Source organism: Corythoichthys intestinalis, chromosome 12 (genome assembly GCF_030265065.1).
Source record: "Corythoichthys intestinalis isolate RoL2023-P3 chromosome 12, ASM3026506v1, whole genome shotgun sequence".
NCBI lineage: Eukaryota > Metazoa > Chordata > Actinopteri > Syngnathiformes > Syngnathidae > Corythoichthys > Corythoichthys intestinalis.
Genome location: NC_080406.1, coordinates 33,433,470 through 33,460,105, shown reverse-complemented (window position 1 = coordinate 33,460,105; position 26,636 = coordinate 33,433,470). Strand labels below are relative to the sequence as shown.

The following is a 26,636-nucleotide window of genomic DNA, read 5'->3' as shown; positions in this document are numbered from 1 at the left end:
AGAGAGCCGATAAAACAACAAAACAAATACTGTACACTCAAATACCAGCACAACACAGAGGATTTTAAAACAAGGGCGGCAGAGGTGTCGAATGACGCCCAGCAAGTTAATATCTCGGCATCCTTCTCTTGGATCGCCTGGGCTTAAATATAATCTTGATGAGCTAGAATTGGCTGCAGTTAAGACATCGGGAATGCGGAAAATCACACAAACTAGCCCAGATCATATCACACAGCGGCGGGTTTGTCGATTGTCTTCGCCGAACGGCAACCCGTCCGGCGGCGAGCAGGTAACAGCTCGTTCCCCTGCTACAGACAGGAGAGCTCGCCGGGGAAGCAGCTGGAGAGTACCGCCAGACAAACCGGCCGACGTCGGAGGAGCGCGTAGCTGCCACATGGTCAATACAAATATGGCTTTAAATAATGCTTTACTACATGGCAAAGACGTAAACAGAGCGGCGTGCAGCTGTTGTGCAGCTAACATGGTAGGATGTGTCCGAGGAGAACTTTTCTATATGTCCGTCCATGATCAAACGTAAGTAAATAGTGTTTTATTTAAAGAAAGTTTGTAGTATTTACTTTGTAATCGCTGTATTCGCGGCCATTTTTTATGTAAAGTTGCAATTTGAGGGCGTTGGAAAATTTGGCAGAAGACTGGGCACACGAAGAGGGCAATAAGCCGAGTATAGTCGGGGGGGGGGGGTTCGGAAACAAGCTGCCGGTCGTCGGCGGAGTGGCATTCGCGGTGGACAATCAGCCACAAAATGCAAGCTACCTCCGTATTAAAACGTGTGCCATGATCCCAGTATTTGACATAATACAAAATACGATGTTTATTGTTTACTCACTTCCTCGAAAGTCCAATGGTCCCACAGTAGCAGGGCTTGCTTTGGCCAATATCCGCGGTGAACGGGAACCTTTTGAAACCTAAAAAGGCTCACATGCCTCTACCTGGTGCAGCAACAATTTTCTGCAGTTTGGCTGGCGCGATGTGAAAAAGAAATCCAATTAATCCGCAAAATCAGCTGAATCCGCCGTCCATCTGCATGCTATATAGCAATGATGTATTGTGAGATGCTGACCCGGGTGACGTCACATTCACATTCGTCCCAAACCCGAGACTGAAGCCGGAAGTCACTCATTTTCATGGCGCGGGATTCCAAAATTGAATGTACAAAACGATCGCTTCCACACACACCCAAGCGGTCCATTTCATTCAGGAGCATAAAACACCGTGTGAAATATGAAATAAAAATGCTTTTTGGTGTCATACGCACTTTAAAGGTCTGTGCTGAGTCATCATCAGACGCTAAATATAACTCCTAGCGCAAGTGTAGCTTTCGTGTTAGCATTTGCTTCAGAATGGCTAGCGTCCTCTTAAAACACTGGTCAGTCTAAAGCAGAGCCACTTGTCTTTTCTGGTGAGTAAATCTAGAGGAGAGAGAGTCAGTTGGCGAAATGGCATTTAGCTAACATCCAACTTTAGCTGTTTTGTTTGGGAAATGAGCAAATACTGGAAAATACTGATTGCTTGCAACTTCCGGCTAGACTAAGAATAGCAAAAAAAAAATCCCAGACTACCCAGTGTCAAACTCTTGGGCAACATTTTTTTACATACAGTTTGTGGCTTCTAGGTGGGTTCAATGGCGTACCGCAAGCAACACGCCACTTCCGCTCATTAATATTCATGATGTTAGCTACTGTTGCTAAGAGAGGACACGCTGCCGTTTGTCCCCAATTGGAAATGAATGGAAATCGTGTACGAAGGAGATGTTTACAAAGCTAAACCTACCAAGTTTCTCCAAAAATGATGTCCCTGGTGCCAAATTCACATGCAAAGATGTGGAAGTTCATAAAAATGTTCAGCTAAAGAGATGGCTTGAGTGTCGAGGGCAGAAAAAGACGAATAAAACGAGCCGACCGTAGCATAGCCTTTTTTATCGACACCTTTTTCTTACACGACTGACAATGACATTCTCCTGTTTCAACAAGCTATCCTTTACCACCAGCCCTGTCTGTCCTATATATTATATCCTCTGGTTGTCCTACGTCTCTGACCGTTTTTGGGGGTAATTTATATTTTGTGTAGCGATCGCAAATGCTACTCAGTGACAGCCAATGAACAATTTAAATTTTTTCATTGATAACAAATCTTAATTCTATAATTTATTTAACTCCCTCCTTACTAAAGTTGTTTTTTTTACAACAGAAAAGGCAACAGTGGTAGTCAGATACCATTTTAATTCTTTTCAGGGCATTCATTGTCAGACAGAAGCAGCACGGCACAACGTCACGCTAAAAAAATAAGTTGAAAATACCAAACTGGCTTACCTCTTTGTCCTCTGAAAGACCATGCTAACCCAACAAAATGTTTACTGCATATCAATTTTGAATGGATTTACCGAGCTGGTGTTAAAAGTCCACGCAAGTTGATTCATTTTTCCTCCCAAGTTTTTGGTTTCGGAAAACGTATGAAGAAAACATCCTTCATATGTCGTAATGTCTAGAGTCGTTTCTACAGGTTCCAAAAAAATCAATGTGTGATCGGCATGTTCGTTTTTGAAAGATTAGCGGAGAAAAGTAGCAGAGTTAAAAAAAATTTCTATGCGAGAGCGGGTCTATAATGTCCCACATCTGCTTTACTTCTGCTTTACGATGTGACGTCATGGTCTAAAAAATAGCATGCGTGCGGTACGCCACTGCAAATGATATACTGTTGTTTTTTCTTACTGATGTAAGTTTGCTACAATAGCTGCTCGGTCGTCTACGTTACTTTGAAATTGTTGGAAACCTTTATTTAGTTTTGGACAAAATCATTTTGTGTAACTGTCGACTATAACCAGACGAAATTTGTATGAAATTTCATCGACTAAAACTAGACGAAGATGAACATATTTTGAAATGACTTGGATGGATAAGTATTTTCGTCTAAAAGACTAAAACAAAAATTAAAAAGGCTGCCAAAAGCAACACAGCAGAAAAAAAATACGACCCAAAATTTTTTTTGACTTATGCAGTCTGAACTTACACTGCAAAAAAACAAAAACAAAAAAAACCAAAAATACGTTATAGCCTACAGCCTATAGCGAAAACCTTTGTGTGTTTCTGCATTTGTTTGTTAAAAGCAAGTGTGTTCACGAGTGTGTGCTTGAGCATACGTGTGTTGGGGTGTGTGTGCGAGAGTGTATGAGTGCGTGTTCCTTTTATTGTCCGACCTTGAGAGCCAAAACGATGAAGACGTGTTGGATTCAAACTTGTTTTATTGTCGGCAGTGTCGTTTGTCTTCTCTCATGACTTCGTCCCGATTTTATTGCTTTGACTTTCTTTCTTGAAAACGGTCAACTTCTTTCTAGTAAGAATTCTTTTGAATATTTGTTCCCAAAATTAGCAACTTTGACAGCTTCCCCAGTCTTAACTAATTCACTGACATTAACTACAATAGCATGACATTCTCGTCAACTAATTAACTCACTGGCTGCCATAGACGGCTATAGACACCCAATCCATTTTGAGTGGGAGGGCTCGCAGTTAGAACGATCTCTGCCAACCTTCCCAGTCAAGATAGATTGGACGTCTATCACCATCGATGGCACGGAACGAGTTAACGATGCCTTGGCCTGTCGCGATAACAAATTTGAGTGTGCAAGTGTGTAATTTATCTCATAAATTATTGCGATATGCGATATTATTGCCCCCGCCCATTTTTTTTTAAAAAACAATTTGCAATAACTGTGAGAATACAGTATATATTAATAGATCAAGTACACCCATTTAAACGCGATAAATGTTTACTCTTAAATTCAAAAATACTTTTTATGAAAACACAACTAAAAACAATAGACCATGACTCTCAAGACTTTTAGGTAAAAGACAACAATATTAATACCGCACAGAAACACAAAAGAAATAAAATGTCTATTTCAAGAAAAAAAATGAAATTGCAATTAATAACTTAAGCATTTAGGCAAATGAAAACTTTTCCTCCCATATAGCTTCTGCTATGGCATTCCATGTGTAATACTCTGATTGGATGTTTTTCCGAGGCACCCTGAAGCGCACGCAACTGTGATGTTGTTTTGTTCATGTGACGCGGCACAGCCTGCCGAGAGCCACAGGTTGAGGATGTTTTCTTAGCGCTGTTTGTTAATAAAAAAACAAAGTTGTCAGCACGTCGTGTGTTTGATATCATTGCCAGAAAAACGCACATAATAGGACACTATACAGCCTCCTTTTTAATGTTGTCCTTATAATGATGATCTGCCTATTCTGACGGATGCGTCTCCGGCAAAAATTAAAAATAGCCTAAACCATCCGGCGGGCTCTGGAGGTGGTCCGCAGTCAATCTGGAGCACTGACGCGACCGGTATACATTGAACATTAGGATATGATGGGAACGGACTGGCTGCGGCGCTATTTTTTGCCGGAGCGAAGATGCATTTTGCGTAGTTCAGGGTACCCGCGGGTTATTAAAAGTATTAAAAAAGCATTGAATTTAGTTTTCCATTATTAAAGGTATTAAAAGTATTAAATTAGCTGTCGTAAGTCTGGAATTTTTTCACCATGGTTTTAATTTTGAAGAACATCTCAGTGCAACCTAAATTATATCCGTGACAAAGTTTTTTTTTTTTTTTTTAATCCATAATGAAGATGACGCGTAGAATTTTTACGATGCACTGCACTACAAATCATAATGCACCTCGTGCGTGCGCGCTGTTAGCATCATTAGCATCAACATCACAACAGCAGGCAATCGCACAGTACTGTGTGCTAACGTAAGGAACTGCTCAGATGCCTTAGTTGTTATGTCCGACGAAAGCCTCAACAAGACAACCAAGTCCAAACAGTTGGACCAGCATGTGAGGTATTGGATCGGTGACCAAGTCGCATCCAGATACTTTGGGTCGCAGTTTATGGGTCATGCGAAGGCAGTGGACCTGCTTAACATTTCAAAGTAAGTTGCCAATTTCTCCAATTAAAATGTGTTAGTTGCAATAATGTATTTCTGCACGGTTCGCCTTTCGAATGAATGTGAATTTCGTAGTTTTAACTCAAGAGTTAGCCATGTTCAATGGGGTATTGGCAGGTGCACTAACCTTAGCATGGATAAACCGGAGTCATAGATCCACCATCACCCTCAGATACACAACACGGTTGATACTATTATTGGAGCGAGTGCGGGGTAACATTGATCTGAATAACATGGCATGGTGATAGGCAAATTATAATGTAGGTGATAGTAAAATACCTCCTGGTATATTTAAATGTTTTTCTTGATTGAATAAGAGTATGGATTTTCTCTATCTGCTTAAAAGAAATGTCTTCAATAGCTAACAAAGTATTAACATGTGTTTTGTATACTTCTTGTAATGTGATTAGAAAAAAACAATTACCAAGGGAAATGGTCATGTGTAGCTTTTTTATTTTGTGGTAATTAATGGTAAACTACTGCCATTTAGTGGCTGCTTTTTAAACTTTCATTGCCAATTGCAAGATTTTCCCAAGCACTTTACAGTTAAGGTGACCAACTTGACAATTACCAACCTACCACCTTGACTAGGTCCTCTTAAAAGGGAAACCTGTTGAATTGCAAATGTAATTTCTGAAGTTGCTTTACAAAAATAGTGTAAAATCCATTTTATCCTGGGGGGAAAAAATCTGAAAGACCTTAAATGTAAATGTGTTTTAATTGTATCTTCAGTAAATGTGCATTCTTTTGTCAAACACACTTAGTAATTGAAGTTAAATTTGATGTTCAGTGCTTTATTTTTTTTCATATGATTCAATATTATCTAAATAATGGGTGCGAGAAAAGTATTAATTTTCAGTTGAAATGGCATTAAAAAAGGTCTTAAAAGTCTTGAATTTAGATTTCTTAATCCTAGGGGGGACCCTGGTAGTTGGTAACAAGGAAGCCGAACTTTTAAAACTTTTAAAAGCACGTGCACGCGAGGCGATAAATCGCAGCGGAAAACTTACCGCCTTCATTTTCATTTATCGTGCGATAAATGGAATTATTGCATATTGCGACAGGCTTAATGATGCCATGGAGACGCTTTATCATGTCATCAAATTCATTAAAGAACGAATGCTGCTATGTAATTACATGACATATTTCAAGCGGATTTGTCCAATTAGCATCTTTTATACGACAAATGACACACGATTCATCCCGGTACAAACAGTAAATCAACTAATTAACGTTTATTTATTTGCCTCTGAAGATTAGGATTTGTTTTTGTTCTTAACTGTGCTGCAAAATGTGCCTTCAAGGATTTCACTTAAATTCAATACAAAGAGCAGTTAGCATTTGTGTGTGCGGGTGTGTGCGTGTGTGTGTCTGAATGGGATGTCTGGACGGCGGGCTGCTATCGTCGGTGCAGGGCGACATGACAAATAACTACCACACACTAACACACACACAAAGTGAGAGTTTAATTAAGAGAAAGCTCAGCTGACGGAGGAACAGATGATTCTACTGCTGATTCCAATCCCTCCATCTCAGCCAATTACTCAAATGGCCAGGGACACAACACACACACATACACACACTCCTACGCCTACACACAACAACACACCGAGAATGAGCATAAGCTGGTTTAAGCAGTATTAAATTATGCTTCAAATTAAAAGCTTGTACCTGCCTTGTCCCCTTTGCCAAGTGTGTGTGTTTTGTAGGTGTGCGCGCAAGTGTGATTAAGCTGTTAATTAATTTCATGCCGTCGTATTTAATAAGCATAGACAGTGACATTTTGTTCATGTATGTGTACATGGTTGTCTGTGTTGGGGTGTGTTTGCGTGTATGTGTGTCTGTTTGCGTATCTAAGTATGTGTATGAATTACAGAGATTTTGTGCGTCTTGATGGACATGAGTAGAACTGAAACGATTACTCGAGTAATTCGATTTTTTAAAATTGATCGAGAAATTTCCTCCGCCACGAGGAATCGTTTATTTTGCCAGCTCTAAGCCTGATGTTTTGCCCGGACTACTTTTAATGCGGCACAACGCGCTGACATCACGTGCGTACAGGAAAAAGACAGAGGCGGCGGATTATTTGATTTCAACCATGCATGAATATAGCGGTAATGACGAAGAAGCCAATGAAAGAGAAGAGAAAGCCACCAAGAAAAGCAGAAAATGTCAAAGGTGTGGGAGCATTTCAAGCTGGACACCGTGGCAAACACGGTTTTATGCATTCATTGTAAGACAGCGCGTGCATAACACTACAGCACGTCTTCAATGCTGCAGCTCCACCGAAGGCACCCTTTGCTCTGAGAGCGGAGGAGCAATACTCGGGACAAGGTAAAATTACGTTAAAGTAGCGCTAATAAATAAGATAACGTTACTGTACCTTGCTAACGTAACGTTAGCCCTGCGGAGGTCTAGGTTTCTATTAATTTTGACCACTAGAGGTGTGCAAAATTTCCAATTCTTAGATTATTCGCAATTTGGCCGTGGAAGATTTGAGAACAATTCACAAACATCCAAATTCCGATGATTGAAATATGTCAAATAAATCGGAAATAAAACGCAGTCAGCGCGGTCTTCGTGACGCAATGAGGAAAGGACCGGGAGTAAACATCATGCTTGTCATTACCCGGGTCATGACTCATTACCCGGCAAGGGCGTAGGTTTGTATAGTGAAGGTAGGGACATAACACCACCATGTTTTAAGGATGCTGAAATTGTCCCCACCAACTTTTAAGCAACCCTATTTGCATTATATAACGAGTTCAGTTATATAGGTAATTTAGATTGTCTTCCCATAAGTTGTAAGGATAGAATTGACCCTATATTAAGTTCAGACATTTATCATTTTCACTTGCTGAATGTGCTGGTCCATTTTTTCCCCCTCAAACGTACGTTTGATTGGCTGATGACTAGAACCCCCACATTCACAAAATCCCGACAAATACAAGTCGACATATTCTCTTCCCCCTTTAAAGAGGGAAGGTTTTTTTTTTTCCGGCCAGCAGCAGCCACTGTAAGTAATGTAAAAAGACGTCAATATTGTGAAGGTGGGGAACACACCACTAATTTTGCAACTGAAAGTCCGACCTGAATCAGTGTTAGCATAAAATTAAACTGTGTGAACTTGCTATCCTGTAAAACTCGAGTAGAAAGCTGCTTAGAGACGTGTCTCCTGTACTTTTTTTTTTACTGTTAACGTTAATTCAACTATGCATTTCTTCCCTAATTAAAATGTATGTATTTTCTACATCATTAAAAAAAAAAATTATTTGCAGCCTATGCACATTTTTAAACCCTTCCCCCGCCCCCCCAAAAAACACAACCACTGTAAATTTCCTTTATATGAAGCAAGCACTTTGAAAAATGACTTCCTCCCATGAAAATAATTTTACTGTAACTTTTTTCATTTTTATGTAGGGACCAGCTACTTTTCAGAAATGTAGCCAATCTGTTTGGTCTTATTAATGTCCCGTCCCCAGCAAAAAGTGTACATGCAGGTTATGCTGTTATAGCGTCCCTACCAATGTTGAGACCAAACCTACGCCCTTGTTACCCGGGTAATGACAATGCTCAACTCACGGCTCTGGCTCAACTCATGGCGCTAGATAAAAGAACAACAATGACTGACTGCTGCCGACAGCCGCTACGGCTACAAACTGCGTCCACATAATGCTACGGTAGATATCTTATGTATACAGAACTAGATGCGAAATGACGGACTCAACAGCGTTAGCACATGTAAAGAGAACTAGATGCAAAATGACACTTGCTGGCGTTAGTAAACAGCCGCCATCTTAAAGCAGTAGACCACTTCTGAAAAGGTTGTTGAAGCGAACCTTCCGAGCGAACCTAGTTAACTTTTTATCTAAAATACTCCTAAATCGGCAAAATCTTGACTTGAATCTATCTTTAAAACAGTTTTAAAACTTTCACATGTTGAAAGTAGACAGAAGGGAAATTATGGAATAACGGGAGCAATTTTAACAACTTTAAAGGTTGATTCAAACATTAAATTAATTGAATGTAGTTTAAAGCTGCTAATACAGAATGGGGACTTGAGTATTTTATTTACTGTTTTGAACCGTTAACTTGATACTGAAATAGAAGTTTATTTAAGCATGAGAGGATTTTTGTACAATTTATGTCACTAATGTACGAAACATTAAAAGCAGCTAATAGCTGGGGGTCTGCGGGTGCATCAATAATCGATTTATAATCGAATCGTAGCCTCTGAATCGTAATCAAATCGTTAGGTGCCCAAAGATTCCCACCTTTAATGACTATTGTCAATACTTGGCTAACATGTCTTCCATACAGGCTTTATTTACTCTGAAAACACGACGCTGTACAGTGATGAGGGTGGAAAATAAAAACATAATCAAGCTGACTGTCAATTTTAGCTCAGTAGTCATCCTAATGTGCTCCAATACAACAGGTATCATACATTTATTTTGAACACTGCAAAAACTCAAAATCCTATCAAGACTCACAGTTTAGACTTAAACTTAAAAATAGCTTGACACAAATGGAAATTTCATTTTTTTTGTATATGATCAATGTTTTTTTTAAGTGAAAGCAGTGATTTTTTTTTTTTTTTTTTTTTGCAGTCAGATCTAAGATGCAATTGTTGGCTGTTTTCAACAATGTACATCTAAAATAAAGACATTGTTTGTCTAAAAATGACTCAATATTTGGTGAAATGCCGTTTTCTCATGTATATCTTTATAATTGCTCTTGACCGAGAGAAAAAATGTTTTATCCGATTACTCGATTAATCGATGGAACTTTCAGTAGAATACTCGATTATGAAAATATTCGGTAGCTGCAGCCCTAGACATGAGTGCTTAATTTAATGAATTTCGGTCACGCTGGTGCCGGATGCGGTTATGGTCTAACTTTCAAGGGGTAGCTTTAAAAAAATTAATAACTGCAAAAACTAAAACAAAACTGCACTTTGAAAGCAAAAATGCTTACAAGCTGTGTATTAAACAACATAGGCCAATACTGTATGTTTTTGTGCGTCCTTTTATGACAGACATCCTTGTCGGATTTCGTGAAATTGTGTTTTGCTTTCATTCCTTCATTTATCTTCTGAACCACTTATCTTCATGAGGGTCGCAGGGGTGCTGGAGCCTCTCCCAACTAACAATTGTCAGGAGGCAGGGTACACCCTAAACTAGTTGCCAGCAAGATGCAGCACAGGTATTGCTTTTGATCCTCCCAAAAATGCATATTTAACACAAAATGGTTGACTAGCTGTGCATTTCCCACTATAGGCTTTTATTAGTTCTTTGTGCATCCTTTTATGAGGGACATGCGTGCTATATTTAATGAACTCCGGTAATGCTAGAGACAGATTCAGTAATTTTCCAACTTTTTAGGGGTTGTTTTCCATCCCTGAAAAACTGCATATTCAGGGCAAAATGGCTGATTAACTGGGCATCACAGCATACGTGTTCTGAGCATTATATTTTTTTCATCCCTCCATGACTGACATGTGTATAGCATTTCATGAAATTCGGTCACACTATTGCTAGATGCGGTTATTTTCTGGGTGTTCTTAACTATACCTGAAAAAACACACATTAAAGGAAACATGGCTGACTAGCTGTGCGCCTTACAAAATAAGTTGTTAGTATATTTTTGTGAATCCTCTTATGATGAATATGCATGCCAGATTTCACGAAAACTGGTCAAGATGGTGCTTACTGCACTTTTTTTTTTTTTTTTTTTTTTAACTTTCTAAGGAGTTGCCTTACATCCCTCAGAAATGGCTGACTATCTATGTATTTCAAAACACATTTTATTATACTATTTTTGTTAGGGATGTCCCGATCACATATTTTTGTACCCGAGTCAGAGTCACCTGATTTTAAGAATTTGCCAATACTGAGTCCCTATCCGATACCAGGAAAAAAAAACTTTTTTCCCCCTGTTTTTCTTTGAACAAAAGTTCCAAATATTTTACAGTACTGTACTTTTTACAGTACGTCCTTCAAACATTTATAGGTTTTCATATTTTAATAAGGATAGCATGCAAACAATGACAGAAGGGGTAAAAATAAGTAAGTGAACCCTCTGCCTAAGGAGACTTAAAGAGCGATTGAAATTTTTACCTAACAATTTAAGTCAGGTGTGTGCCCAATCACTGATGAGTGGTTTAAAGCTATCCTACCCACTATAAAACACACACCTGGGAAAAATTGTGTTGATGAGAAGCGTTGTCTGATGTGCATCATGGCTTGGGCCAAAGAGCTGTCTGAAGATATGCGATCAAGGATTGTGGATCTGTATAAAGCTGGCAAAGGATCCAAAACCATCTCTATAAGTCTGGATGTTCATTAATCGACATTTAGAGAAGTTGTCTACAAATGGAGGGAGTTTAGCACTGTTGCTTCTCTCCCAAGGAGTGGCTGTCCACCAAAGATAATGCCAAGAGTTCAGCACAGAATACTCAGAAAGGTAAAAAAAGAACCCCAGAGTGTCTACTAAAGACTTACAGAAATCACTGGCACAGTCCAATATCTCTGTGCACACATCAACTATACTTTGGCCAAGAATGGTGTTCATGGGAAGACTCCACGGAGGAAGCCACTGTTGTTGCTCGTTTAATGTTCACAAAAAGGCACTTGGACGCTCCACAGAAGTTTTGGCAAAACATTTTGTGGACTTATGAAACCAAAGTTGAATTGTTTGGGAGTAACACACAATGTCATTTGTCGAGGAAAAATGGAAGTGCTCACCAACATCAACACTTCATCCCCACCGTGAAGCATGGTGGAGGGAGCATCATGATTTGGGTATGCTTCGCTACCTCAGGGCCTGGACAACTTGAAATCATTAATGGAAGAATGAATTCAAAAGTTTATTAGGATTTTTTGCAGGAAAACCATAGGCCATCTGTCAGACAGTTGAAGCTAAAAAGAGGATGGATGCTGCAACAAGACTGATCCAAAACACAGCAGTATATCAACTTCAGAATTGTTTCAGAAGAACAAAATACACGTTCTGGAGTGGCCAAGTAAAAGTACAGACTTGAACCCCATTGAGATGCTGTGGCACGACCTACTGTAAAGACTGCGATTCATGCCTGACATCCCAGGAATCTGACTGTAATTTAGCAGGTTTGTAGAGAAGAATGGGCCAAGATTAGTCCTGATCGATGTGCCAGACTGATCTGCAGCTACAGGAAGCATCTGGTTGAAGCTATTGCTGCCAAAGGGAGGGGGGGCACAAAATATTAAATGTGATGATTCACTTACTTTATTTTCCCCTCTTCCGTCATTGTTTGCATACTATCCTCATTAAAATATGAAAACCTAATGGTGATTTAAGTTAAAGTGGACACTGTTTTTCCATCTGTTTGATTTTGACAAAGATCTGATCACATTTGGCGGCGATTTTATTCAGAAATGTGAGAAATTCCAAAAGGTTCAGATACTTTTTCATACCACTGTATGTCTAGTTATCCACTGTTAGACATAAATGGCTTTTCTGTTGTAGTAGTAGCAAGGCCCTTCTCTTAACAACAAGTTGGCATGTACCTAAAATCAACTGTTTTTTGCACAAATTTAGCCTATGGAGCTAACTCGCTAAGGGTGTTTGGAGAATAGAAGACACACTGAGCGTGCACGGTTACCCACAGGAACTCAAAAGTGATGTCAAAAGGAAACACTTGTCTTATTGGTTAGAGACTTCGAGTGGCAACATCTTGGTGATGCGCCAGGCTGTGGAACAAAATGAAATGAAAGCGTCATCTAAAAAAAAATTAATATGAAAATATGGAGCTCGTTTGTTAAAAAAAAAAAAATCCATAAATAAGCCGTTTCGTTATAAAACCCGCAGGGTACAAACCGAAAGAAAAAAGTAGCAGTTTATAGTTCAAGAAATACAGTAGTTGTTTTTTAACTCTCTGGGGCTCACTTCCTCAATCTACAAAAAAAAAAAAACGCATAATCAAAGCAAAATGGCTGACTACCTGTGCACCTCACAACATAAGTTCTTAGATAATTTTTTTGCGTTCTATCAAGACTGAAAGGTCTGCCAAATTTCGTGTCACTCCTCTGAGTGTTTGCTGTTGGATAGATATACACATAATTACAGTTATAAATCGTTATGCTCTTCACACACACGGTTCAAACGCGCACACACGTCTTTTGCATCTAATGAGCCGTATGAGCGCTTGCGTCCACGGAGCAGGCGGCACTTCAAAAAGCCTCTTTTCCAGACGCTATAAAGCGTTTTAATTAGGAGCCATTTGTGCACAAAAAGGGAAAGGAAACACTCAGCAACTGAAGAGGGAAATAAATACCAACAGCATCGTGCTGAGTCATGTTTGATGTGTTCCACCCGTTTCAGGCAAGTTTATAGCTTCGTATAGGTTTTTTTTTTTCGTATGCATAATTTTGGCTTTTGTGAGCAATTAGTTGTAGATGAGAAAATGCTCTTGCATGGGAAATTGCTACTTTGTGACAAATATTTGATGGTGTTTGGGTGAAAAAGTAGCATTTTAAGAGACTAATTTTTGGCTATCAGAGCTTGATTAAAAAAAAAAAAATCCAAGACAAGATGCTAACGTGCATGACAGAATTCCATTGTTGGGCTCAAATATGCTTAACAAAATATTGTAACTTTTTAAGCTATCATTTTCCGTACATCTCTTGCGATAAATGTGTCGCTTTGGGTACAAATTTTCATTTTTTTGTACAAAAAGCACATTTTGGTGGTCAACAGTTCTTTTTGTGCTCAAATTGTGCATTTTTTAAATTGCACTTAATCCTGAAACCATAAACAAATATGTTTTTTGGGACTAAAAACAGTGTATTGTAGTTATGGTTTCCTTCTAAGGGCCAACATGTCTGCCACGATTCATCAACTAATCGCCAGCTAATTGATTATCAAAAGGCTCGATAACAATTTTTTAGTTAAAGGATTGTTTAAAGACATAAAAAAAAAACACAAAAAAAACATTTTATCCATACACGAAAACAGTCAATCCTCCCCGTTTTTTATTTCCAACACATTGTCGAGGACAGCAAGGTGGCCAATGGCTGGAAATCTGAGCAGTTCTTGAACGCAACACGAGCAGCTAGCGCCATGGTGCCAAGCAAGCTTAAATGTCATCTCTAAACCAAACATTTTTGTAATATTTTGTAAGAAAAAATACAAAGGTAAATAAGAAATCCCTCAAAGCCAGTTACCTTGTTGATAAACCCAAAAAGTCCCACACTGAGACAATAATATTACTATTCTGTAAAGACATTGTCAACGAGATGCTCTGCCCTGATGTGGGTAAAGACATTGCTAAGGTCCCCCGGTCTGATAATTCTGAGCTTTTCAAGCCTAACTACTATTTAAAAAAAAAAAAAAAAAAAAAAAAGCGGAAAAAGACAGCTGTTGACGAAGATTCCTGCTGGGATATCGGCTTTGTGTTAATCTAAACAGGCTCAAGTTTCACACTACGTAAGTATAAATATTGAGAAATTATTTTATGATTAAATATACTGTACAGAAAGAAATTTTGGAACATTTTTGGTTTGTGGTGTGCCGCGAGATTTTTTCAAATGTAAAAACGTGCCATAAGTCAAAATAGGTTGAAAAACACTGTTGTACAGTATCATTATAACAAAAATCCACATCGATAACTTGTGCTCAGAAAAAATACCATTATCAAAAAAAAAAAAAAAAAAAAGCTCATTCATTCATTTTCCATGCCGCTTTTCCTCACGAGGGTCGCGGAGGTGCTGGAGCCTATCCCAGCTAACTACGGGCAGTAGGCAGGGGACACCCTGAACTGGCTGCCAGCCAATCGCAGGGCACATGGAGACACACAACCATTCACGCACACACTCATACCTACGGACAATTTAGAGTGTTCAATCAGCCTACCATGCATGTTTTTGGGATGTGGGAGGAAACCAGAGTTCCCGGAGGAAACCCATGCAGGCACGGGGAGAACATGCAAACTCCACACAGGAAGGCCGAAGCCCGGGATTGAACCCTTGATCTCAGAACTATGAGGCAGACGTGCTAACCACTCAGCCACCGTGCCTCCCCAAAAAAATATAAGCTGTTACTCACAATGTTACTCATTACTTGCATGAGTAATATTATTTTGAAGTAATGCTACTCTTACTTGAGTAAATGTTTGGCTCCTCTACTCACCTCTGGTTTACAGTTACTCAGAATTTTTTCATCTGTAAAATTCTAAAGTTTTAGTCCAAAGATAAAGGTTTCCAACAATTCCGAATGAGCATGGACGGACGAGCACATATTTTAGCGTCTATTATTAAATTTTCAATTAAACCCACCTAGAAGCCACGAACTCTATGTAAAAAAACAAAACAAAAACAAAACTATGCTATAGTTTATGCTGACGCCAACGCGACGAGTTACACTTAGTATGTGATCTCTCAGCACAGACCTTTAACTCATTTGCAACAAAAAACATATAAATACGTTCTATTTTTAATTGTTTCAGTGTCCCAAAGACGTATTTATACGTTTTTTTACGTTTTTTTTTTCCAAAAAGACATCTCTGGGTCGTGATTCAATTTAGCTCCAAAGCACAAAGCTGAAAATCCATTTTAAAGCAATAAAACTGGCAACTGGAGGGCAGTAGCGCATTTGGTAAGACACGCAACCTGATTCAATGGCAACGAACGACCAAGCCGCACTGCCGGGTGCCCGGAAGACGACCGAATGGATGCCAGGCGGCGGACGACCGAGCAGGACAACTGGTAGGACGCCTGGGATGCCAGGCGCTAGACGACCGAGCAGAACGACCGGGACCACTAGTGCAGTGGGACCACTAGTACAGCGGACGATGCCTTTTGAGTCCGTGCTGCTCGTGAGCAGAGCCCGCAGAGACTAAAAAAAATTCATCTTTATGAGACAGACTGAGATGAGGGAAAAGTTTAACGGGCTGACGCGTCCAGAACAGCGTCATCTTTCAGTTAGTTATGTGCAAATAAATTGTTACTTTGCTATCAAAAGCTCTATTTGTGTCGTTGTTTATCTTATTTTGTATAAGGAAAACATTATTCAGATGTTTGGGATGTAACTAAAGCAAAAAATAGCTGTGTATAAGTCAAAGTTATGTTTGAAATGTATGCGTTCACAAAAAGCTCCATTTCTCCGTTTTTTCATCAGAGATTAGAAAATTGCTCAAACTAAGCTATTTTGTAACGCTGATTTCTAAACATGGAAAAACATATGAACTATATTTTTCGGACTCTAAGTCGCAGTTTTTTTTTTCATAGTTTGGCTGGGGGTGCGACTTATACTCTGGAGCGACTTATGTGTGAAATTATTAACACATTATTATATGATTTCACATATTCGTGTTTTGGAGTGACACTGATGGTTTGGTAAACTTGTTAGCATGTTCTTTATGCTATAGTTATCTGAATAACTCTTAATAGCTAATTTACGTTAAACATACCGGCCACGTTTGTATTTCGTTGTTCATGCATCATGTAACATTATCATACTGTGCACTTATTCAGCATGTTGTTCTCTATTGTATTTTTATTTTAAATTGCCTTTCAAGATGACATATCTTTCTATGTGTTGGGTTTTATCAAGTAAATTTCCCCCCAAAATGCGACTTATACTCCAGTGCGACTTATATATGTTTTTTTCCTCTTCGTTGGGCATTTTATGGCTTGTGCGACTTATACTCAGGTCCGTCTTATAGTCTGAAAAATACGGTAACTTTTTATTCTGCTGAAAGAAGAGAGTGTAATCTTTCTTTTGGTGGGTTCCATGTTTATATAGCAATAGAACATAATTTTCTGGCCCTTGCAAAATCAGTCAAAATCCAGTAAAACGGCAGGGAGCGAAGGGCCTTGCTCTGGTGAAAATGGCTGGGAGTGAATGAGTTAAAGGCTAAAGCAACACTGCATATTCTTTCTTGCCAAGATAAGAAAACAAATCTTACCATGTTTCCAAACAAGCAAGATGGAGCACAGCCTAGCTTGAGAGACACATCCTAAGCTCCGGTGAGTAACACGACCCAAACACTGCTACGATGCATGGTGGCGTACTCCACGCCCAATATGAAAATGTCACGATTTGTGAACATACACCAAAAACGATGTCACATTTTTGTCCGTCAGACAAAAACTGGCATTCGTCTCGTTGTCTCACAAGCCACGTTTTTAGCTTGCCGTCACGAAAAAATTGTTCGTTGACGAAATATTTTCGTGATAATCACTTTTGACGAAAGCAACACTGAATTAGGTTATATCTGAAAAAGAAACAATGTAAAACTTTGTATTTGCATAGAGAGAAGCATATTTTGTGACTTAGATGTAATTTTTAGGACGAATTTTTGTGTGTTTGTGGCTAAATACAAGTTTTTTTTTTGGTCAACTATTGAACTACTCTAGTTTGTAGCCAGAAATTCCACTTTGTCTGCATCGACTTTGTGTCATGTGCTTCAGGCTACTCGATTATGACTTTAGCTGATGGTGATGGTGCTTCATGTTGTATCAGTGAAGTGTGACTTCATCATCATCATCATGATCATTGTGGGTAATGATGTCATCATTGTGCATGCAGACATTTCCTGGAGGAGCCACTTGACTCTGTTTGCTTTTTGCTCTGTCAAAAGCCTCTAGGCGGGCGAGCTGCCTGCCAGCATTCATTATTGATTCCTCTACACTTATTTTGCACCACTGACGGCGATAGACGGCGAATAACCGCTGCTAGACCTTCCAGTCAAAACGGAATGGACGTCTGTCGAAGCCATTGGGAGCCAATGGGTTAAATTAGTTGACGAGAATGTTGTTCCAAGAGCTGATTCTGATATTTTGAGCAACTCGTGTCTATAAATAGGTTTGCAAAATGTCACACAGGATTTGATATATGAAATATTCAACATATATAAAACTCATTGTCAGGGTAGCACATTGTAATGTAGATAATTAAGTGTATGTGTGTTATTCAAAGTGACCTTTCTCCATATGGTGTGCGCGCATATGTGTGTGCGCGTGCGTCGTAGACATCAAGCAGGCAAGCTGATGAAGTTGACATTAACATGACTTCCCTTTTTGGCACATGCATACATTTATACTAGCTCATAAAGCTCCTTTCACATGGCGTTTTGTGTTTTTTTCCCCCACATTGCTGTTCTTTGTTAACACTGATACAGTATGTTAGCGGAAAAGTCAAAACCGAAATGTTGGCAGACATTTTATCGATCCTTGTGCTATTTTAGCCAATCAAATGTGAGTATTCCAGATTGCCTGTCCCACCAAGTGATATAATTAATACATATGCACGTGTTTGTTTGCGTGGGTATAACTGACATCACAAAATGGCTGCGAATGTTAGTGCTTTCATTTTGTGTTTAACCCCTTGACTACTGAATTTACATAAGTAAATAAATGAAATGGATATATATTTATGTCCTATATGCATGTCTGATACATCATTGGAAAGCTTAAAATCTCAATTTTCTGGGGGAAGAAAAGTTTTGAACAGGAGGGCATTTAAAACAGAAAAAAATTAAACAGCAAAACCCTAACTGGAGGTGAGAGCATGAGAGCGCATAATTGAAGACGTCATGATTTTAACGAGATATTATCGCGTACTTACCTTGTTTCGATCCAAAAACTCCATGTAGCATGTATCACCGAGTGTCAAGACACAGCTGTAAATGTCCACAGCCGGATTTTGGGGGGATTTTAAGGGTGAAACATGGTAATATAACTAGGGTCGCGATGCAGAAATTGCAGATATCAAGGAGTGGTCGAGATTTTCTTTTTCAAATATTTACCCTTTTAAACTTTTTTTTTTTGATTGTTTATTCGTCATCAAAATTTTGGGGGGGAAATGCGACAGTAACAAAAAAAACAACAAAAAAAACAAAAAAACCATCAAGCGATAGTTATGAGGTAGATATCCCTGACTTATTTACAGTCGCTATTTTTTTTCATTGTGACGTAATTTGTTTAAAAGTTTAAAATATGCAAGTGAATAATGTTTTAAAGTCGTTTTTTTTTCACTAAATATTAGACTTCAATCAAGGATTCTAAGCTAAAGATGACAGACATTTTGACAAATATAATTATTTACCTTCTTTTTATGGCTGGGTTGAAACAAAAGCGGTTGCACGACGTCTGTAAACGGGGGTCTCCAGGGTAAAACGGACAAATTAAAAATAGTTTGGGGGCTTAATGCGCCATGAATCTGCTATGGCTGTATATAGACATATTGTTCTATCAAACTCAACAGATCTTTTGGCTTAAAATACAGATGTTTATTTTAAAGAGGGGTGCAAGTGCAGAAACTGCTTTATCAGCCATGTCTGTGTTTTCCACCATATATATATATATATATATATATATATATATATATATATATATATATATATATATATATACACATATACACATACATACACACACACACTGTAAATGCAAAACATTGGAAAATTCTAAATCAAAATGAGTAAAAAAAAAATAGAAGAAAATATAGAACATTTAAATTAACAATTTTAAAATGTAAACATAAAATATTTTTTGAAAATATAAACAATGTTAAATATAAGAAATTTCTCCTTTTTATTTTTAACTCATTAACATTTTTTTGTTTTTAAATTTTATGTAATTCTTAAATTTTCAGTTATATCTCATTATTTTCTTTGAAATTTAACTTTTTCATTGTTTTTTTTTTCACTTTGATTTTCTATATTCAGTATTTTTTATGTTATAATTATTATGCATTTATGTATTCCTTCATTGCTTTATAAATATTTGTTGAATATCAATTAAGACATCAGGTGGTTAAATTTTATTTTCTTTATCATCGGGAGAATACTTAAAGACATTGAACAACTCTTTCATATGAAGGTCATTTTTTCCAGCTGTTATCTGTCCCTTAAGACTCATCTTTGTCGTGGGACACATCATAATTTTGGTTTTCTTTGGGGGCTATTATGTCTGCGAACTCGGTCTGCCACAAACAATCGACTAATCAATTTTCAAATAATTCAACAACTATTTTGATAGTTAGGCTTTTTTAGTCACTTGTTTAAGCTAATATTTGCCAGAATTCTTTTATGAGCCTCTTAATAGCCAATATTCAATTATGTTTTTTAATTTTATTTCTTATTTATATTTCTAAATTAAAAAAGGGGCAAGTACAGTATTCCAAATTAAAAAAAAAAAAAAAAACGGAAAAATCTTTTTAATTTTTAATTTTTAGCAAATGTTTATTTTTTACAAAAAATAAACAGGAAAGATTCTGATTTCAACAGGCCTCAATCTTTCATTGAAGACTGCATTAATTTTGTTCAAATTTTATCTTAGCAGAAAAAAAAAAGAATCTGATGCACAGCATTGACTTTTGTGGACCACATAGAATGACCTACCTTCGTATTTGTCACCTGTGTTATAAGAAAATACTCCTCCCTGACCAATATGAATTATATTTTTGAGGCGCCAATGTAATGGGAGATTCTCTTTTGTGTGGCACTCATTTAAATGTGAAACGTTTCAAAAGTTTAAAATGGAAAACAGCAAATAATCATTGATTTTGGTAATCCTGGACTATTTATTGAGGACACAGGAAGCAGTCATTTGATTTAAAATTTATACTAGGTAGAATAATTAAATCAAAGCGTGTGGCTTTCTTTTGCGGCCATACAAAATTTGTTTGACATTTGAGTTTGAGACATTTGAGACACAATTGGGTTTGCCACATTTGCTTGATGTGAACTGATCGCATTAAATGTAAGCATAATGTTGAACTGAATTGATCGGAGACCTTTCAGTCGAAATTGAAACGTGGCAGACTTTATACTATCGGCAAATGTCGTATCATTGTCCAAAGAATCAATATTGGTGATTGTTTGCTGATTTACAGTTGTTACAGAGTTGAAAGGCATCTTGTTGTGGCTTCCAGGTGATATAGTCCAACATTAACATACCGTTTATGTTTTTTTGTCCTTCAGACCTGTTTAGAGCTGGAGAGGTACCTCCAAACGGAGCCCAGAAGACTGTCAGAACTGCTTGACGAGGACCTGGACCGCCTCCTGGCGCCAGCGCTCACGCATGAGGGCGACAGCGATGAGGAACTGACGGATCCCCTCTTACCTGGTTTCCCAGTGCCACCTGTCCCGCTCCCAAAAGTCCACGCCAAACTGCTCCAGACTTTGACGGACAGCAAAGATCAAGTCCTGGTGGCAGGCGTGAGCGCCGCCCAGCTCAGCGCTGCCGTCACATCGCTGACGCCGCCCTCGTCCCCCGAGTTGGGGCGCCACCTAGGGAAGCAGGCGGGGGGCGCACTAACGCTCAAACTGGTGGCCAAGAAGGTGGGCCTGGGGGCGGCTAAGTTGGTGGCAGCCAGGGCGTTGACATCACCAATTCCACCGGGCCCTACAGGGGGGACGTTGAGTGACGGGGAGCCCGGCTTAGCGGGGGACTCGGCGGAGAACAAAAAGAGAATACACAGGTGTCAGTTTAACGGCTGTCGCAAAGTTTACACCAAGAGCTCCCATCTCAAAGCGCACCAGAGGACGCACACAGGTAACAGAAATACAAAAGTACTACACAGAAATTTACAATAAAGGCGCACAAAGATTGTTTCCAGTTTTTCCTAACGTTTGACAAAAACATCACCATTCATTTCAAATGAGGAAAAAAATTAAACCAATATCAAAACGAAGTGACCTGAAAAAAAATCTACACAACAACTACAAGATGTGTCAAATGAACAGGAAGTGATCCAAAAATGCTTACTACTGCCTATTAAGGATGCAACAATACTCGGTTTTATATTGAACCGTTTGATATGCCCTCTTCGATTCCAATATGCAAAAACATTCAATCTTAATGAAAAGCTCCCAAAATGTATTTTCCGAATTTATTATTGTCGTCTCTCTCACTAAAATGCCTGGCGCAGCTTTGCCTTGAAAAAACAAACTCTGCCGCTAGAAGCCCCCCTCCTCCCCCAAACTGCCTGAAAGATGGAAGGTGTTGCGCACGACGATCATTGCTTGTGAAGCAAGACAGAAACTTAAGGGGGTGGCTTGCTGGCTTCAATATCGTACAGATCCGTTGTTTGGCAGTATTTTGGGTAAGCTGATATGCTATCCCCACTCGTACATATTTAACAATGACTGTCTTTACGAATACGTACAAAAAAGTCCGCCAATATATTATTGCCTATTTGGCTGCTACGAACAACCTCGCTTTGACAACAGACAGGTTAAGACCGTGGGTCACAGAGAGCTAAATCACGGTTACATGATGAACAATGAGTGGCAAATTACGAGCGCTGTACTTCAAAGTTGTCCTGTTTATCAAAGTCAATTGTCAAATGCTGGTGTTGTGCAGTAATGAACAGACGTGACTTCTGTGGTGTTAGTTATCTTTTTTAATGCCCGAAAACACTCTCGCGCACACACTAGATATCATCAAATAGCAACCTAGATGTGCTACGTTAGATCCCCCCCGGAGTCCCATGCTATTGGCTGCGTGAGCTCAGATCATGGGACGCGTAGTCCATATACTACATCGATGATTTAAAAACTGCCATGACTGAATGGAAGCTAAGCAGACCAAATCAATCCATACCAGTGACAATAGTTAATGCTGCAAATATTGTTAATTCAGTACATAACACAGATGGACTTGGACCACTAATAAGATGTTTTGCTCATGTGGTAAACATACCTGCTAAGAGAGCAGTAGCAATTAACAGTGTGCCCCGCCTCACTGTACAAACAGTAAAGATTGTTCTCAGCACTTTGATACAAAATTTCTTCAGATCAGTAAGAAGTAAGCACATAAATATTATGCACTATAATGCATATTTATATGATGGCATTGTTATTTTGACTTGTTGGCAACAAACAAAAAAAAGTAGGGCTGTCAAAATTATCGCGTTATGGGGCGGTAATTGATTTTTTAAATTAATCACGGTAAAATATTTGCCCATTTAACGCACATGGCCTGCTCAGATTAAAATAACGGGTGCGACTGATTTTGTATATGAGCATTGTGTAATTATTGACATCAACAATGGCGAGCTACTAGTTTATTTTTTGATTGAAAATTTTACAAATTTTATTAAAACGAAAACATTACATTAAGAGTGTTTTTAATATAAAATTTCTATAACTTGTACTAACATTTATCTTTTAAGAACTACAAGTCTTTCTATCCATGGATCGCTTTAACAGAATGTTAATAATGTTAATGCCATCTTGTTGATTTATTGTTATACTAAACAAATACAGTACTTATGTACCGTATGTTGAATGTATATATCCGTCTTGTCTCTTATCTTTCCATTTCAACAATAATTAATGGAGAAATATGGCATATTTTATAGATGGTTTAAATTGCGATTAATTAATTTTTAAGCTGTAATTAGCTCGATTAAAAATTTTAATCATTTGACAGCCCAAAAAAAAAATTGTATTTTTTGTTTCAGAGCATTAAATATATTGAATCGAATCAAAAATCATGTCCCTCGTATCAAAAATCGCACCGAACCGTGACTTAACTGTATCGTTGCATCCCTACCGTCTACTGGTGATAAAAATAGGTGGTAGGGTGCATCTTAGCCAGAGGAAGACCATATTGTATTAATTTTTACCTCTTTAGCTACCATTGACAGCACTAGACGTCTAATTCATTAGAAGTGGGAGGGATCAAACCTTCGTTCGCTGCAATCCTCACGCTTCAAATGGATTGGACGTCTTTGCGTGATAAACTGAAATTCACAGCAAAAAGATGATTAGACAGCTCTCATCATCATTGGAATGGCGACAAACACTTATTAATCTTGAAAAGTACCGTAATTTCCCGAATATAAGGTGCACCCGTGTATAATGCGCACCCCAAGTTTACTTGTAAAATCTAGAAATTATTGTACCCGTTTATAACGCACACCCTAGTTTTAGCACCAATAAATAGAAGAATACAAGAAAACGGAGCTCGTGTACAGATACAGAAATGTCATTTTACTGACTGGTGAAACACAGCACAAGCATAGGATATTGGTAGTTCAAAACATTACCATAAACTGACAATATTTACGGTAATAATATGATTTGACAACTTCTCCAACTTACCAGAGTCTAGGAGAAAACAAAACAGATGTGACTTTTCTTTTAAAGGATGCTGTATAACTTGCTCGTTTCATCATGATGAATAAATGTTTCTTCCATGGATTGATACGGTAAAGTAAAAGTAAGAACATAAGTCGGGAGAGAGCTCATCGCTGTCGACACAACAGTAACAATAGGAACTTGTTATTTGGGTTTGAGTTTCCCGAGGGTTTGATATAGTTGACGGACACACACAGGAAGTCTGTGTTGTTACGAGTTCGTTGTTACGTTTGTTATGGTCCGAGTTGCGGAGCTGCAATAAACGTTGACTCAAATGAGTTCAAGAAACTAAATTCTGTGCTTTATGAAGAGTGAAAAAAGCAGAATTTAACACAGACGAAATCATTCGGCTGATCAGAAGTGCAGTATTACCGAAACAAAATGGTGACGTCACGTACCGTAATGGTCGGCAACGGATCGCCGCATACATTTCTTCAACACAATGTGTTTTATTGACGATGTGTCAATAAAAAAAAAATCTGTTCATATATATATATATAATATATATATACTGTATATTTCTGTCTCCATCCATGTACCCGTTTATAATGCACACTATAATTTTACAAGTTGATTTGGGGGGAAAAAAGTGCGCGTTATATTCGGGAAATTACAGTACATACTGCACAGCATTGGCGCATTTTTTCTTTGTGCTCCACAATACCGATGATGTCATTTTAATGCAGTATCAGTAGTGTTGCACCGATACCGATAGTATCGGTGTAACACTAGTCCTATTATTTGGGTTATAATGTATGCTATGGTAGTGTAGGTCAAACGAGAATCTACGCTATTCATAAAGTGGATCAATAAATGTCATTTACAAAAGCACTTTGAAAAGCTTGTAAAATAAGATTCTCTTACATGACTTTATACTTGTATAAGTACAAAGGGCTGTGTATAAAGCCTTGTGGTTCACCAAAACATCACCGAAACACTATAATTCTAAAGACATCTACACACTGCTTACTATACAAGTCAATAACCCTAAGTATCCTGTGTTGAGAGTGTTTGGATCTTTGACACATGACAACATGCCCCTACCCCTTGTGTGTACGGGTGCATGTGTGGTGTGTGTGTGTGTGTGTGTGTGTTGACGCAGGTGTCAGACAGGCGCTCATTTTACACCCGTCTTCTATAATTGCCCCACCCAAGCCACCCCCTTTCTTAAGTGTATATACACACACACACACACACACATGCACTTGCATGCCACGGAGGGGCAGGTCCAGGCCTGGCGCCACAGCAACCATGACGCCAGCCAGCTATGGCGAGGCCAGGCCAGGATGTGTGATGGAGAAGTCACCTAGCAACTGAGCGAGCGTGCGTGTGCGCGTGTAGTGGGGGGTGAGAGAGCGAGTAAGAGAGAGGGAGAGAGCCTGACAGACAACAAACCAGCAACCAATTAGGGAAGAGAGTGATGCAGTTGCCTAGCAACCTAAGTCAAGCAAGAGGAGGAGGAGGGGGCACTGAGGGGGATGGGTTGCTTTATTGAGTGGGCACACACAACACACCTTCATATTTCTTTTATAAATGAGCGTTTTGATGTTTTTCTATTGGCTACTTGTGTTTGGCAGTTAGCGTGTTCGCGCTTTTGGGAGGATTACTGTTAAAATTCAGGTATACATGTAGGAAAAAAATGATTTCATCCAGCCATCTTTCTAGTCACCCATCCGTCCATAAGAACATCTGTCCACCCATCCATATCATATGTGTATTCAATCATCCAACCATCTATCTGACCATGCCACTGTTTTCTATACCATCAGTCCATCTGAACATCTGTTGATCCATCCCTATGTCATTTCATTATTCATTCACCCAACTATCCATTTATCATGCATTTGTCTGACCATCTATAAATCACCCATGTGTTCATCAATCCAAAATTCATCCTTTTATCCATCCATTTATTCAACCAACATCATATCCATCCATACATGGTATTCCTGTCTGTCATCCATCCTTTCATGCATCCACAATCAGTCATGACCCCTGTCCATATAAAACGTATGTATTTAATTGATCGATTTATCCATCCACCAGATTAGAGGAAGTCTGTTCCAGGGTCAAACTATGGCCATCCCGAAACATTTTTCAAATCACATTTTCACCCCATTTACAGTACAAGTGTAAAAAACAAAAAAAATTACCCTAATGTGACATTGATTTCTGCTCACCATAAATCCCAAAAAGGACGATTGAATTAAATAGCTAATTAAAGCGCTAATGAAGCCACTACGCTTGTAATGGGAGGGGAAGACGCCGCCCACCCGCATTAAATCTACACACTCACACACATTTGCACACATTGGCGTAGCATCATAGTGGATTAGTGGCGCCAACTTTAGCCGGGATTATCCACCAACAAGAGCGAGCAGGACCTCAAGGCAGCGCCGGAGTGTGGGGACGCTGTCACCGAGGTCATGCGATGTCACAACATTACCACTAAGCACAATGACATCGAGACAATGAAGACTCTCATTGAGTAATGTCACATTCATTTTGTGTGTCTAAAAATGTGTGCTTGTGTGAGTATGTG

At 38.7% G+C, this 26,636-nt stretch overlaps 1 protein-coding gene across 2 annotated transcripts in view; it reads left to right on the top strand.

Moving 5' to 3' along the window:
* Nucleotides 1-26,636, top strand: part of LOC130926809 (Krueppel-like factor 7) — a 72,494-nt gene that overhangs the window by 32,990 nt on the left and 12,868 nt on the right. For both annotated transcript variants that reach the window (XM_057852057.1, XM_057852058.1), the window contains one exon: nucleotides 20,930-21,503. In XM_057852057.1, the coding sequence (XP_057708040.1) occupies nucleotides 20,930-21,503 (574 nt within the window). The remainder of the gene's footprint in view (nucleotides 1-20,929; nucleotides 21,504-26,636) is intronic.